The sequence below is a fragment of the Scyliorhinus canicula genome, chromosome 6, assembly GCF_902713615.1.
Source record: "Scyliorhinus canicula chromosome 6, sScyCan1.1, whole genome shotgun sequence".
Classification (NCBI taxonomy): Eukaryota; Metazoa; Chordata; class Chondrichthyes; order Carcharhiniformes; family Scyliorhinidae; genus Scyliorhinus; species Scyliorhinus canicula.
Genome location: NC_052151.1, coordinates 7,979,724 through 7,995,429, shown reverse-complemented (window position 1 = coordinate 7,995,429; position 15,706 = coordinate 7,979,724). Strand labels below are relative to the sequence as shown.

At 46.7% G+C, this 15,706-nt stretch overlaps 1 protein-coding gene across 1 annotated transcript in view; it reads right to left on the bottom strand.

Annotated features, from left to right (window-relative positions):
* LOC119966923 (dynein heavy chain 8, axonemal-like) overlaps positions 1–15,706 on the bottom strand; it is a 1,786,259-nt gene that overhangs the window by 1,419,514 nt on the left and 351,039 nt on the right. Inside the window, exon 12 of the mRNA XM_038798881.1 lies at positions 6,528–6,674. Within this exon, the coding sequence (XP_038654809.1) occupies positions 6,528–6,674 (147 nt within the window). The remainder of the gene's footprint in view (positions 1–6,527; positions 6,675–15,706) is intronic.

The window sequence follows — 15,706 nt, the reverse complement described above, 5'->3', positions numbered from 1 at the left end:
GTACATTCTCCACACACCCACACTATTTATTATCACATGCCTATATCAACATTTTTTTTATAAAAGAGGGGGATGTCATAATATACACAAGTATATCATAGTGCAGATACACACTGATGGACACACACAGGGACCAATCAACATGTACAAACACCGCAGCCAATCACCAGTTAGAATACACACACTATAAAGGCAGGGGGCACCACAGTTCCCGCTCATTCTGGGTGCTGCCTCTGAGTGTGATAAAAACTCATCCAGCCCAGCACAGACTCACAACACGTGCTGAGAGAATCAACTGGTTCGGACAAGGCTTAGGTCTCTATTTTAAGTTAGCATCATTTAGACCCACAGTCATCGTGTGTTAGTTAGTTAGAAGTAGTTAATAAAATTCAGTTGAACCTTCATCAGTGTTGGAAGTGTCTGTTCATCTCTCAAGTCCACACTAGCCAACCCTTCAATATCTAGAGTATCAGAGGAAGGGACAAAGTGTACAAACATAAAAAAGCACAAAATAGGGTCAAACGGTCAATGGTGGACAAGCAAAAATAATGGTTCTTTACTTAAATGCATGGTATTCGACACAAAGTTAATGCTTATGATCTTACAGCCATTACAGAGATGTGGGGCCAGATTCTCCAATTCTGAGGCTAAGTTCGGGGGATCTGTGACGCTTTACATGGAAAAAGACAGCACCACCCCCTCATTGATCCTGTGACAGGTGAGGGGCTAGCAGCCAAGCCACATAAAAGCCCCGGTCTCCACAAAATAAATGGCCAGAGAATAGCTGGGTCTGTGGCCGTGCATGTATGTGGCAATGTCCTGCAGCGGTCACGCCTTAAAACATGGCGCGCGCCCGTCCTGCCAGATATTACCTCCATGGCCACCCCCTCGTCACCTCGTGGTCACCCCCTACCAGTTCCCCAGCCCTCGCGGCAGCACAGCTGGCGCTCGACTGTGCCGGCGTTGAACACACACCACAGCCGCCAGGTTCCCGCTCGACTGAGACAATGAGTGAACTGCGGCGTTGTGAACTTGGCCTATTGGGGGGGGGGGGCCTTCAGGTGTCGTGCTGAGGCCATTCCAATGGCCTGCGGCACGTGCCATGATGATGCCATTTTGGAAGGGGCGGAGCTTGCAAAACGTGCCTCAAACAGGTACCGCACCCAATTTTGGCATCAAAAGGGATTATGCGCCCAATCGCCGATTACGAAATTGGCGTCGGGCAACCGAGAATCTTGCCCGAGGTTAAAATGACATCAATCCTCTACCTCAGTATTCAGGTTTAAGTGACTTTTCGTAAGGATGTGCAAAAAAAAATGGTGGAGAAGTAGCTTTGTTCGTTCGAAATTGAATAAGCACGGTAGCAAGAAATAATATTGGTCTGGAAGATGTAGAATCCATATGGGAGGATCTAAGAAATAACAAGGGGAAGAAGACGCTCGTGGTAAAGTGCAGCTGGGGCGAGATAAAAGAGCATGAAAAAGATCGAGGTTGAGAGTGGCGCTGGGAGGATAAAAGAGCGCAAGAAAGAAAGAGACTGAGAGCAGAGCCGAGAGAATAAGAATCTGAGAAAGAGTGAGACTGAGAGTGGACCTGGGAGGATAAAATAGCACAAGAAAGAGCAAGACTGAAAGCAAAGCCAAGAGGATAAGAGTGTGAAAAAGAGCGAGACTGAGAGTACGGACAGGAGGCTAAAGAAGCGTGGGCAGAGTGAGACTGAGAGCAGTGCTGGGAGGATAAGAGGTAGAGAGTGGTGCCGGGAGGACAGAGATAGGTAACAGGGGGTTGAGAAAGGGTAAGGCTGAGAATGGAGAGGGGAAGATACAGGAGAGCGTGAAAGAATGAGACTAAGGGAGGAGATGGGAGATAAAAGAGGGCAAGAAAGTGCGAGACTGAACGCGGAGCTGGGAGGATAAAAGAGCGCAAGAAAGAGTGAGACTAAAGGTGGAGCCGGGAGGATAATGGTGTGCGGGAAAGAGCCGAGCAGGGCTGATAAAGGTGCACAAGACTAAAGATTGGCTGGCTAACAGGGATCAAAGTGTTGGCATATCTAGGGGCACTATACACCGCCCGTGTTGCATCCCCGATTGGGTGAACAGGTGCACGGCACAGCCAGTAGATGCTGAGAGATAAGAATCTACCTGGCTCGCCATGCTTCGTGAGATTTAATAGGATCTCGCAAGATGTCGCCATCAGAATCCTGCCCATTTTGGATCAGTATTTTGCAAATCTGCATATTAGAGTGAGACAGTTTGTCTCCTGCTAATATGCACTCGACTGATCAAATGAGGCCCTGGGATTTAACCCCTTCACCACAAATGGGGACCAGATGGAACGCACTTGGAGGGGGGGTCACCCAGGGTATCAGAGGCCCCCAGGTGGTTGCCTGCCAGACAGAAGGCAGGGTGGTACTTATGGCACTGCCAGAATTGCACTCTGACAGTGGCACCTAGGTGCCAGATTGACACTGTCAAGGTACCTGGTTAGCACTGCCAGGGTACCAGGCTGGCAGCGCCAAGTGCCAGACTGGCATCTCTCCCACGCGGGGATCGGGTCCAGGGTTGTTCTGCCCATGTGAGGTGGGGTGCGGAGGGAGCCCCAAGTTGGAGCTTTGGGGAGAGTTCGAGGGTCACGTCGCAGGGGTCAAGAGATTGTTACGCCATTTAAAAATAGCGTCCTGATCGCCTACACTGAGGAGTTCTGGTGAGAAGAGGTCCTCTGTGCAGGAAATGGGACTAAGTATGGCTTCAGCATTGCACACACCGCTGAAGCCCTCATAGCAACGAAGTCCCATTAGGTAACGTGGTGTCACTCGGCACTGCTAGCGCTGGAAATCACCCGCCTAAACATGCGCGCCATGGGACTCTGTTGCAATTTGGTTAAATTGAGTTCTCGATCTTTTTATGGATGATGAGTGGTGTGCCACAGTAATCAGTGGTAGAGCTTCCATCTTTTATAATTTTTATGCAGGACTTGGATGAAGGGACTGAAGGAATGTTTGTAAATCTGTTGATAACACAAAGATAGGTAAGAAAGGGTACAAAGAGGCTACAAAGGGACATAGGTAGATTAAGTGGTCAAAATATGGCAAATGGAGTATAATGTGGACAAATGTGCATTTTAGCAGGAAAAGTAAAATTCGCAGAGCTCTGAGGTGCAGAGGAATCTGGGTGTCCTAGTAAGGCTAATATACAAGCATAAAAAGTAATCGGAAAAGCTAATAGAATGCTATTGTTTATTGTGAGAGAAATTGATTACAAAGGTAGGAGGTTATGCTTCAGTTGTACAGGGTGTACAGTAGTGAGACCACGGGCTGGATTCTCCCATCGCAGACAATCAAATCGCGTTTGGCGATCGGCCGGAGAATCAAAGTTTACGACTGAAACAGGGGTGCAACCGCTTTAGCGATGCTCCGCCCCTAAAAACGGATATTGCCTGATGCCTGCCCCCAATGCTCCGCCCCCGACCGGCCGAGTTCCCGATGGTGTGGGCCTCTCACAGTCTCATCCGTCGGGAACTCGCGTGGCGGCTGTGGACTCAGTCTAGCGCCGTAACAGTCCGGGGAGGATCGATCCGCAGGCGGGGGGACTTTATTAGGGGCTGGGGCACTGTGGGGGGTGGTCCGGGACCAAAGGGTGGGCACTACTTCGTGGGCTGCATCCGCGAGCGGCTTCCGCCTTGTAGCACGGCGCAGCCACTGGCCGCCATCAAGAGCGTGTGCGGCCACGGACCAGGCAATTCTCTGGGCCGTATTGGCAGCTAGTGCCGGGTGCTGTATGCTGCCGCCGTGCTAACCCCCAGCCAAACGGAGGATTGGTGGCAGTTTACACCATTGTTTCTGGAGAATCAGAGAATCCAGCCCCATATCTGGCGAATTGTGTATGGAGTATTGGTCTCCTTATTTAAGAAAATATATAAATGCATTCAAAGCTTTTCAGCGAAGGTTTACTAGACTAATACTAGGAACGGGCGGGTACTCTTCTGAGGAAAGATTGGAAAAGTTAGGCTTTTATTCACCGCAGTTCAGAAGAGTTAAGAGGCGACTTGGTCAGAACATTTGAGATCCTGTGGTGTATTGACAGTGTAGAAGTGGAGAGGGCTTTTCCTCTTGTCAGAGAATCTAAAACTAGGGGTCGCTTTTTGAAAATAAAGGTCGCTCATTTAAAAATTTCTACCCCTTAAAAGGCAGTGGAAGCAGAATCTTCAACTAGGGCTACAAAGATTCTTGATTCACAAGGAGGTAAAAGGTTATCGGGGGTTGGTAGGAATATGGGGTTGAAGTTACAAGCAGATCAGCCATGATCTTATTGAATGGCGACAGATCAAGGGGCCAAGTAACCTACTGTTCCTTATTTGTATGTTCATAAATAAAGCCACAATTGAATGAGGGGTGGGGAGGAAGCGAGATTGTGCACAGGTTATGAAGGGAAGAGAGAATGTTTGTGAGGGGTGGGGAAAGAGACAGTCTATGCAAGGGGGGGGGGGTAAGAGGGAGTTTGTGCGAGGCATGGGGGAAGAGAGAGTGCATATGAGGGGAGGGAAGGAAGAGTGATGTGTGCAAGGGGTGGGCCTTCAGACACCGGCTGTGGAGGCACAAAAACGAAGCTAAGCGCAGCACCCCACAAACTCTAAATCCATCTCAGCATGTTGATTATTATTGCTCTTTCTCCTCGTTTTCTACCAAATATTCCTCCATCCAAATTAAATTGGTAATAATAGTACCAGCCAAGATGAAGCTTACTGAAGACAAGCACAAGACCTACAGGGATGGACCAATTAGCCTCCCCATGAGCCTCATTGAATAAAAGCTTCCCCGCTGAGCGGCAAGGGCCCATCAGCAGAGTAAATGGACTCTAGCATATAAACTGATACAGATGAGAGGCGAGCATGTGTAATCCTGGCTGGGACCTCAAGTGTACTGCTTACTTTGCAATAAACCAGTTTTCTTTATGTCTCTCAGTTGGACTCCTCTGAGACCACTAAAACAAGTAAGATAAAAATGATCAGTGAAGCAATCTGGAAGATGGAAACTCTCCTGACATTCATAATAGCCAGAAAGAAAATAAACTATGTCATAATATACACACAAGTATATGATGGTGCATAGACAGACACTGACAGACACACTGAATGACCAATCAACACACAGAACACAGCAGCCAATCACCAGACAGGATACGGCCACTATAAAGCCAGAGGGCACTAGTTTTCCCGCTCTCTTGGGATGCAGCCTCTGAGACAGCCAGAGCCCGTGATCAGCAACACGAATATCCACCATGTGCTAGCAGGATAGTCTGGTCAGGTTAGCCTCAGGTCTCCAGTCAACTCAATATTGTGTCAACCCACAGTGCAAGTATGTTTAACAGCTCATAGTTCAATAAAATAGAATTCTACTTCTACAAGTGTTGGTAGCCTGTCTCTCTCACTGCTATGGTAAACACAATCCTCACAGACCTAGCATACCCAACACATCAAACTCTATCTACCAATCTGTAGGTGAGTGTCCCTCTAGAAACTATTGTAGTATTTCTGGCAGACAAATCCTCTGAGCTTTACTCCTTCAGATGTCTTCAAAATCTGTTAAATTACGATGGTGGTTGAGAATTAATTGGAAAACAGTGGGGGCTGGATTCTCCGACTTGCAGACTAAGTGATGACGCCAACGTGGGAACAGCAGCATTTTGCATCAAATAAAACAGCACAAAAGCTGCACCAATCCTCCGTCTCGTGGGGGGCTAGCAGCTGCACAGCATAAAGCCTCCGGCTGTACCTGCGGATGCGGCCGGAGAATTGGCAGGTCCATGGCTGCACATGTGCACGGTGGCGGCCTACAACGGCCACGCCGTGCAACATGCCGTCGGCCACAAGCGTACCTGGCCTGCCACATACAGCCCACCCTCCTCACCCTGGAACGCCCCCCCCCCCCCCTCCCCAACGACTGTGGCGGCGCTGGACTCAGTCCGCAGGCGCCACGCCGGGTTAACAAAAAAAAAGAATAAGTGTTCCACGCCATCGGGAACTCAGCCCATCGGGGGCGGAGCATTCGGGTGTGGGCTTCAAGTAACGTCCTGAGGACGTCCCGGTGGCGTGCACCGAGTACGCTGTTTGAGGGGGCAGAGCATCACAAAAGCGGTGCCACCCCTGATTTCGGCACAAACGGGGATCCTCCGGCTGATCGCCGAATGCGCTTTTGGCGTTGGCGACCGAAGAATCCCGCCCTGGTAGTTTCTTTACTTCAGATTTAATAATCCATTGGCCACATTGCTGTCAAGGTCGGTGAATTAAAATCACTCCTGTTAAGCCTGAAACTTATTTAAAGCCTTTTTTTCATCTGTCCCTTTAAATGCATTTTACGAATCCACATGTAAATATAATTTCTACAATGTTAATTCCAAGAACTGAAATAAGTTGCTAATCCATAGCAAATAGTTACAAAATTACTAACTAAATTAACAGTAATTGTCATTGTACAAAGTGGGCATACATTTAGAGTACAATTGAACAATATTGTATTAAGTTCAATTTACCTTTGCCAGTCTTTTGCAGAAGACTTCAAGTTTCCCAAATATGTACATTTCTGACACATCAAATGGATTATCATGTGCTGTTTCAGTTGTATATTTCTTTGTGTTCTGGAAGAATTTGCGATATTCCGCAAGCAATTTTTTACATTCCTGTAATCCCCCAAAAAGTCACATCATAGTCAACAGATCATTACACATTTATTCTACTTTGTACAAGCTATTCAACTCATTTAGAGCTATCCAAGTCATTCCAGTACCTTGGTCTTTATACAGGGCCCTGCAAGTCTTTTCATTGGAAGTATTCATCCAATTTTGCACTACCAAGTTGGCAGTGCCAACCTGTGCAAGGGGATGGTGTCAGGATGGGTCTTTTGGGCAGCCAAATTTGGTGTGGTTCCCATTATGTGCGGTGCAGGTTCGGAGCAGATAGGAATTTGAAGGCTGAGATTTGGCAATGACGAGGAGAGCGGGCAGTGAGGGGGACACCTGGAATTGAGGAGGGGTTCTGGCAGTGAGGGGGAAGCACAAGCTGTACTGCCGCAGTGGTTGTTGGTTGTCGTGGGTGGGAGAAAGAATCCATAATAATTGTGCCCGACACCTTTGTGGTGGTGGGTGTTTCACCTCATTTCTGATCGTGGCACCGTTTAAAGATGGTGCCTGATCTCTGTGAAGCCGCCTTGACAGCTCTATCAGTCCCTGTCCCACCAGACTGACAGCAAAAACAACACTCCCCGATTTGTTTTGTAAGAGTGGCTGAAGATCTGGTCTGAAAACTGAACAGTGCATCTGGAGAGATACACGCCGGTTTTCAGTAAGTGCCTAACACTCAAACAAATTGTGGAAAAATTCCATCCAGTGTATCTGCAATGGACAAAAGGACCCTGGTTCCTCAATTCCACACCTCTAAATTCCAGGCTTGGGAAAAAACATCCTTATTCCAACATCATGAAAAAGAACAAAGAACAAAGAAAAGTACAGCACAGGAACATGCCCTTCGGCCCTCCAAGCCTGTGCCGACCAGGCTGCCCGTCTAAACTAAAATTTTCTACACTTCCTGGGTCCGTATATCTCTATTCCCATCCGATTCATGTATTTGTCAAGATGTCCCTTAAATGTCACTATCGTACCTGCTTCCACCACCTCCTCCGGCAGCGAGTTCCAGGCACCCACTACCCTCTGTGTAAAAAACTTGCCTCGTACATCTCCCCTAAACCTTGCTCCACGCACCTTAAACCTTTGCCCCCTAGCAATTGACCCCTCTACCCTAAGAAAAAGCCTCTGACTATCCATCTGTCTATGCCCCTCATAATTTTGTAGACCTCTATCAGGTCTATCCTCAACCTCCGTCAATCCAGTGAGAACAAACCAAGTTTATTCAACCCCTCCTCATAGCTAATGCCCTCCATACCAGGCAACATCCTGGTAAATCTCTTCTGCACCCTCTCTAAAGCCTCCACATCCTTCTGGTAGTGTGGCGACCAGAATTGAACACTAGACTCCAAGTGTGGCCTAACTAAGGTTCTATACAGCTGCAACATGACTTGCCAATTCTTATACTCAATGCCCCGGCCAATGAAGGCAAGCATGCCGTAGCCTTCGTGACTACCTTCTCGACCTGTGTTGCCCCTTTCAGTGACCTGTGGACCTTTACACCTAGATCTCTCTGACTTTCAATACTCTTGAGGGCTCTACCATTCACTGTATATTCCCTACCTGCATTAGACCTTCCAAAATGCATTACCTCACATTTGTCCGGATTAAACTCCATCTGCCAACACTCTGCCCAAGTCCCCAAACAATCTAAATCCTGCTGTATCCTCTGACAGTCCTCATCGCCATCCGTAATTCCGCCAACCTCTGTGTCGTCTGCAAACTTACTAATCAGACCAGTTACATTTTCCTCCAAATCATTTATATACGAACAGCAAAGATCCCAGCACTGATCCCTGTAGAACACCACTGGTCACAGCTCTCCAATCAGAAAAGAACCCTTCCATTGCTACTCTCTGCCTCCTTTGACCTAGGCAGTTCTGTATCCATCTTGCCAGCTCACCGCTGATCCCATTTGGCTTCACCTTTTGTACCAGTCTACCATGAGGAGCCTTGTCAAAAGGCCTTACCGAAGTCCATGTAGACAACATCCACTGCCCTACCTGCATCAATCATCTTTGTGGCCTCTTCGAAAAACTCTATTAAGTTAGTGAGACACGCACATTCTCCCCGTGTTTGCGTGGGGTTCGCCTCTACAACCCAAAGATGTGCAGGGAAGGTGGATTGGCCACGCTAAATTACCCCTTAATGGGAAAAACTGAATTGGGTACTCTAAATTTATTTTTTTTAAAGTTAGTGAGACACGACCTCCCCTTCACAAAACCATGCTGCCTCTCGCTAATACATCCATTTGCTTCCAAATAGGAGTAGATCCTGTCTCGAAGAATTCTCTCCAGTAATTTCCCTACCACTGACGTAAGGCTGACCAGCCTGTAGTTCCCTGGATTATCCTTGCTACCCTTCTTAAACAAAGGAACAACATTGGCTATTCTCCAGTCCTCCGGGACATCACCTGAAGACAGTGAGGATCCAAAGGTTTCCGTCAAGGCCTCAGCAATTTCCTCTCTAGCCTCCTTCAGTATTCTGGGGTAGATCCCATCAGGCCCTGGGGACTTATCTACCGTAATATTTTTCAAGACACCCAACACTTCGTCTTTTTGGATCTCAATGTGACCCAGGCTATCTACACACCCTTCTCCAGACTCAACATCCACCAATTAATTCTCTTTGGTGAATACTGATGCAAAGTATTCATTTAGTACCTCACCCATTTCCTCTGGCTCCACACATAGATTCCCTTGCCTATCCTTTAGTGGGCCAACCCTTTCCCTGGCTACCCTCTTGCTTTTTATGTACGTGCAGAAAGCCTTGGGATTTTCCTTAAACCTATTTGCCAATGACTTTTCATGACCACTTCTAGCCCTCCTGACCCCTTGCTTAAGTTCCTTCCTCCGTTCCTTATATTCCACACAGGCTTTGTCTGTACCCAGCCTTCTAGCCCTGACAAATGCCTCCTTTTTCTTTTTGACGAGGCCAAAATATCTCTCGTTATCCAAGGTTCCCGAAATTTGCCGTATTTATCCTTTTTCCGCACAGGAACATGCCGGTCCTGAATTCCTTTCAACTGAAATCTGACAGCCTCCCACATGTCAGATATTGATTTACCCTCAAACATCCGCCCCCAATTTAGGTTCCTCAGTTCCCGCCTAATATTGTTATAATTAGCCTCCCCCCAATTTAGCACATTCACCCTAGGACACTCTGATCCTTGTCCACCATCATATTAAAACTTATTGAATTGTGATCACTGTTCCCGAAATGCTCCCCTACTGAAACTTCTACAACCTGTCCGGCTCATTCCCCAATACTAGGTCCAGTACAGCCCCTTCTCTAGTTGGACTATGTACATATTGTTTTAAGACGCCCTCCTGGATGCTCCTTACAAACTCTTCCCTGTCTAAGCCCCGAGCACTAAGTGAGTCCCAGTCAATATTGGGGAAGTCTCCCATCACAACAACCCTGTTGTTCTTACTCATTTCCAAAATCTGTCTACCTATCTGCTCCTCTATCTCCTGCTGGCTGTTGGGAGGCCTGTAGTAAACCGCCAACATTGTGACTGCACCCTTCTTATTCCTGATCTCTACCCATATAGCCTCGCTGCCCTTTGAGGTGTCTTCCCGTCATACAGCTGTGATATTCTCCCTCACAGTAGCGCAACTCCACCACCCCTTTTACATCCCCCTCTATCCTAACTGAAACATCTAAATCCTGGAACGTTTAGCTGTCAATCATGTCCTTCCCTCAACCAGGTCTCTGTAATGGCAACAACATCATAGTTCCAAGTACTAATCGAAGCTCCGAGTTCATCTGCCTTACCCGTAATCTTCTTGCATTAAATATATGCACTTCAGGCCACCAGACCCGCTGTTTTCAGAAACATCTCCCTGTCTGCTCTTCCTCCGAGCCATACTGGTGCTATTCCCTAGTTCTCCCTCAATGCTTTCACCTTGTGACCTATTGCTCTGATACCCACCCCCCTGCCATACTAGTTTAAAAGGAAAGAGAGTTATGATCTCCCCCAAGTACTAGAACCTATCTTATTGCCTTGTGGACCCGAACACAGTCAGTAACTTCTTTGACCATGGAAGAGAAACGAGACCCCCAAAAAGCAGCTTGTCTTTGTATTTTTTTTTAAATTTAGAGTACCCAATTCATTTTTTCCAATTAAGGAACAATTTAGCGTGGCCAATCCACCTAACCTGCATATCTTTGTATTGTGGGGGCAAAACCCACGCAAAAACGGGGAGAATGTGCAAACTCCACATGGACAGTGACCCAGAGCGGGGTCGAAGCTTGCGCAGGTCAAGAAGACACAGCCTGAGTGAGTGATGCACATCCAGAGTGGGAATTGCAACTTGGTAATTTGGTGCAGTGAGGTAATCAGGAAAGGTAAGTGGTAAGTCTAATCCTGCAGTTTTTCAGTTACAAGTGCAGTGTGTAGCTTAGTGTCTGATTGGCTGAAGCTGTCCCCACCCTAATTGCTGAGAGGCAGTTATCTGTCAGTCACCTGAGGCCTGTTTATGGGCACAAAGGTGCACATTGTATTCTTCTCTTTGAAGTTTAGGTAGTTTGAGTCATCGGTTAGCTGAGGTCTGTATAAAAGACAGACAGAAAGCGCACTCAGTAAGCTTGCGCAGGTCAAGAAGACATATCCAGAGTGAGTGAGGCACATCCAGAGTGGGAATTGCAACTTGGTAATTTGGTGCAGTGAGGTAATTCGGTGCAGAGTGGGAGAAGGTGCTTTTTCTCTACTGTTTTGTTCTCTCTCTTTCTTCTGGCCTGTAACTTTCAATCTGCAGGGAGAGAACCAGAGAGCATCTGAGACCTGGGTGAGTTCTCCCAGTGAGCCAGAGAAGGCACAACCAAGAGTGAGTTTGGGAATTTGAAGCTAGGTGGGAATTCGAAGCTGGGTGGGGAGGAGGTGCTGGTAAGTGACTGGTAAGTAGTTTTTCTTTTCATTGTCTAATTTATTTATTTTTCTTTCGTTTTTTGAAATTGTAGTTGTATAAGTTTACCTAAGGTTTACGAAATGGCAGGAGATCCCAGACCCGTGTCATGCTCCTCGTGTGCGATGTGGGAGCTCAGGGACACATCTACTGTCCCTGGCTCTTTCACGTGCAAGAAGTGTGTTCAGTTGCATCTCCTGTTGGACCGCTTGATGGCTCTGGAGCTGCGGATGGACTCACTTTGGAGCATCCGCGATGCTGAGGAGGTCGTGGATAGCATGTTTAGCAAGTTGGTCACACCGCAGGTGAAAGTTACTGAGGGAGATAGAAAATGGGTGACCAAAAGATCGAGCAAGAGTAGGAAGGCAGTGCAGGTGTCCCCTGTGGTCATCTCTCTGCAAAACAGATATACCGCTTTGGATACTGTTGAGGGAGATGGCTCAACAGGGGAAGGCAGCAGCAGCAAGGTTCATGGCACTGTGGCCGGCTCTGCTGCACAGCAGGGCAGGAAGAAAAATGGCAGGGCTATAGTGATAGGGGACTCGATCGTAAGGGGAATAGACAGGCGGTTCTGTGGACGCAATCGAGACTCCAGGATGGTATGTTGCCTCCCTGGCGCAAGGGTCAAGGATGTCTCGGAGCAGCTGCAGGACATTCTGGGGGGGGGGGGGGGGGGGGGGTGAACAGGTAAAAAAGGGGATGAGGTCCTATAAGCTGAATTCAGGGAGTTAGGAGTTAAACTAAAAAGTAGGACCTCAAAGGTAGTAATCTCAGGATTGCTACCGGTGCCACGAGCTAGTCAGATTAGGAATGTCAGGATAGATATGATGAATGCGTGGCTTGAGAGATGGTAGAAGAGGGAGGGATTAAAATTCCTAGGGCATTGGGGCCGGTTCTGGGGGAGGTGGGACCAGTACAAACCGGATGGTCTGCACCTGGGCAGGACTGGAACCAATGTCCTGGGGGAGTGTTTGCTAGAGCTGTTGGGGAGAGTTTAAACTAAGGTGACAGGGGGATGGGAACCGATGCAGGAAGTGGGAAGGTAGTAAAACAGGGACAGAAGCAAAAGGAAGTAAGGGGGAAAGTGCAAGGCAGAGAAGACATAGTCAAAAATCAAAAAGGGCGACAGTACAAGGCACAGTGACTAAGGGGAGCTCAGTGAATAGGCCCAGTAATACGAAAAGGAATAAAACTGGAGATGTTAAGATTCAAAACAGAGGTAAAAAAAACCAACATAAGTGTACTTTACTTGAATGCTCGTAGTATTCGGAATAAAGTAAATGAGTTGATGGCGCAAATCATCGTGAATGACTATGATTTAGTGGCCATTACTGAAACATGGTTAAAGGATGGTCACAACTGGGAGTTAAATATCCGAGGGTATCAAACTATTCGGAAGGACAGAGTGGATGGCAAGGGAGGTGGTGTAGCTCTGTTATTTAAGCATGACATCCGGGCAATAGTAAGGGATGACATCGGTGCTATGGAGGATAAGGTTGAATCCATTTGGGTGGAAATAAGGAATAGTAAGGCGAAAAAGTCACTGATAGGAGTAGTCGATCGGCCACCAAATAGTAACGTTATGGTGGGGCAGGGAATTAACAAAGAAATAACTGATGCATGTAGAAATGGTACAGCAGTTATCATGGGGGATTTTAATCTACATGTCAATTGGTTTAACCAGGTCGGTCAAGGCAACCTTGAGGAGGAGTTTATAGAATGTATCCGCGATAGTTTCCTAGAACAGTATGTAATGGAACCTACGAGGGAACAAGCGGTCCTAGATCTTGTCCTCTGTAATGAGACAGGATTGATTCATGATCTCATAGTTAGGGATCCTCTCAGAAGGAGCGATCACAATATGGTGGAATTTACAATACAGATGGAGGGTGAGAAGGTAAAATCAAATACTAGTGCTTGGTGTTTAAACAAAGGAGATGACAATGGGATGAGAGAAGAACTAGCTCAGGTAGACTGGGAGCAAAGACTTTATGGTGGGACAGTTGAGGAACAGTGGAGAACCTTCAAAGCGATTTTTCACAGTGCTCAGCAAAGGTTTATACCAACAAAAAGGAAGGATGGTAGAAAGAGGGAAAATCGACCATGGATATCTAAGAAAATAAGGGAAAGTATCAAATTAAACGAAAAAGCATACAAAGTGGCAAAGATTAGTGGGAGACTAGAGGACTAGGAAATCTTTGTGGGGGGCAACAGAAAGCTACTAAAAAAGCTATAAAGAAGAGTAAGATAGATTATGAGAGTAAACTTGCTCAGAATATAAAAACAGATTGTAAAAGTTTCTACAGATATATAAAACAAAAAAGAGTGGCTAAGGTAAATATTGGTCCTTTCGAGGATGAGAAGGGAGTTTTAATAATGGGAGATGAGGAAATGGCTGAGGAACTGAACAGGTTTTTTGGGTCGGTCTTCACAGTGGAAGACACAAATAACATGCCAGTGACTGATAGAAATGAGGCTTTGACAGGTGTGGACCTTGAGAGGATTGTTCTCACTGAGGAGGTAGTGATGGGCAAGCTAATGGGCCTAAAGGTAGACAAGTCTCCTGGCCCTCATGGAATGCACCCCAGAGTGCTAAAAGAGATGGCTAGGGAAATTGCAGATGCACTAGTGATGATTTACCTAAATTCACTAGACTCTGGGGTGGTCCGGTGGATTGGAAATTAGCAAACGTGACACCACTGTTTAAAAAATGAGGTAGGCAGAGAGCGGGAAATTATAGGCCAGTGAGCTTAACTTCGGTAGTAGGGAAGATGCTGGAATCTATAATCAAGGAAGAAATAGCGAGGCATCTGGATAGAAATTGTCCCATTGGGCAGACGCAGCATGGGTTCATAAAGGGCAGGTCGTGCCTAATTAATTTATTGGGATTTTTTGGGGACATTAAGAGTGCAGTAGATAACAGGGAACCAATGGATGTGGTATATCTGGATTTCCAGAAAGCCTTTGACAAGGTGCCACACAAAAGGTTGCTGCATAAGATAAAGATACATGGCATTAAGGGTAAAGTAGTAGCATGGATAGAGGATTGGTTAATTAATAGAAAGCAAAGAGTGGGGATTAATGGGTGTTTCTCTGGTAGGCAATCAGTAGCTAGTGGTGTCCCTCAGTGATCCGAGTTGGGCCCACAATTGAACACAATTTACATAGATGATTTGGAGTTGGGGACCAAGGGCAATGTGACCAAGTTTGCAGATGACACTAAGATGAGTGGTAAAGCGAAAAGTGCAGAGGATACTGGAAGTCTGCAGAGGGATTTGGATAGGTTAAGTGAATGGGCTAGGGTCTTTCACCCTAGATGGAATACAATGTTGACAAATGTGAGGTTATCCATTTTGGTAGGAATAACAGCAAACGGGATTATTATTTAAACGATAAAATATTAAAGCATGCTGCTGTGCAGAGAGATCTGAGTGTGCTAGTGCATGAGTCACAGACAGTTGGTTTACAGGTGCAACAGGTGATTAAGAAGGCAAATGGAATTTTGTCCTTCATTGCTAGAGGGATAGAGTGTGAGACTAGGGAGATTATGCTGCAACTGTATAAGGTGTTAGTGAGGCCACACCTGGAGTATTGTGTTCAGTTTTGGTCTCCTTACTTGAGAAAGGACGTACTGGCACTGGAGGGTGTGCAGAGGAGATTCACTAGGTTAATCCCAGAGCTGAAAGGGTTGGATTACGAGGAGAGGTTGAGTCGACTGGGACTGTACTCATTGGAATTTAAAAGGATGAGGGGGGATCTTATAGAAACATATAAAATTATGAAGGGAATAGATAGGATAGATGCGGGCAGGTTGTTTCCACTGGCGGGTGAAAGCAGAACTAGGGGGCATAGCCTCAAAATAAGGGGAAGTAGATTTAGGACTGAGTTTAGGAGGAACTTCTTCACCCAAAGGGTTGTGAATCTATGGAATTCCTTGCCCAGTGAAGCAGTTGAGGCTCCTTCATTAAATGTTTTTAAGGTAAAAATAGATAGTTTTTTGAAGAATAAAGGGATTAAGGGTTATGGTGTTCGGGTCGGAAAGTGGAGCTGAGTCCACAAAAGATCAGCCATGATCTCACTGAATGGTGGAGCAGGCTCGAGGGGCCAGATGGCCTACTCCTGCTC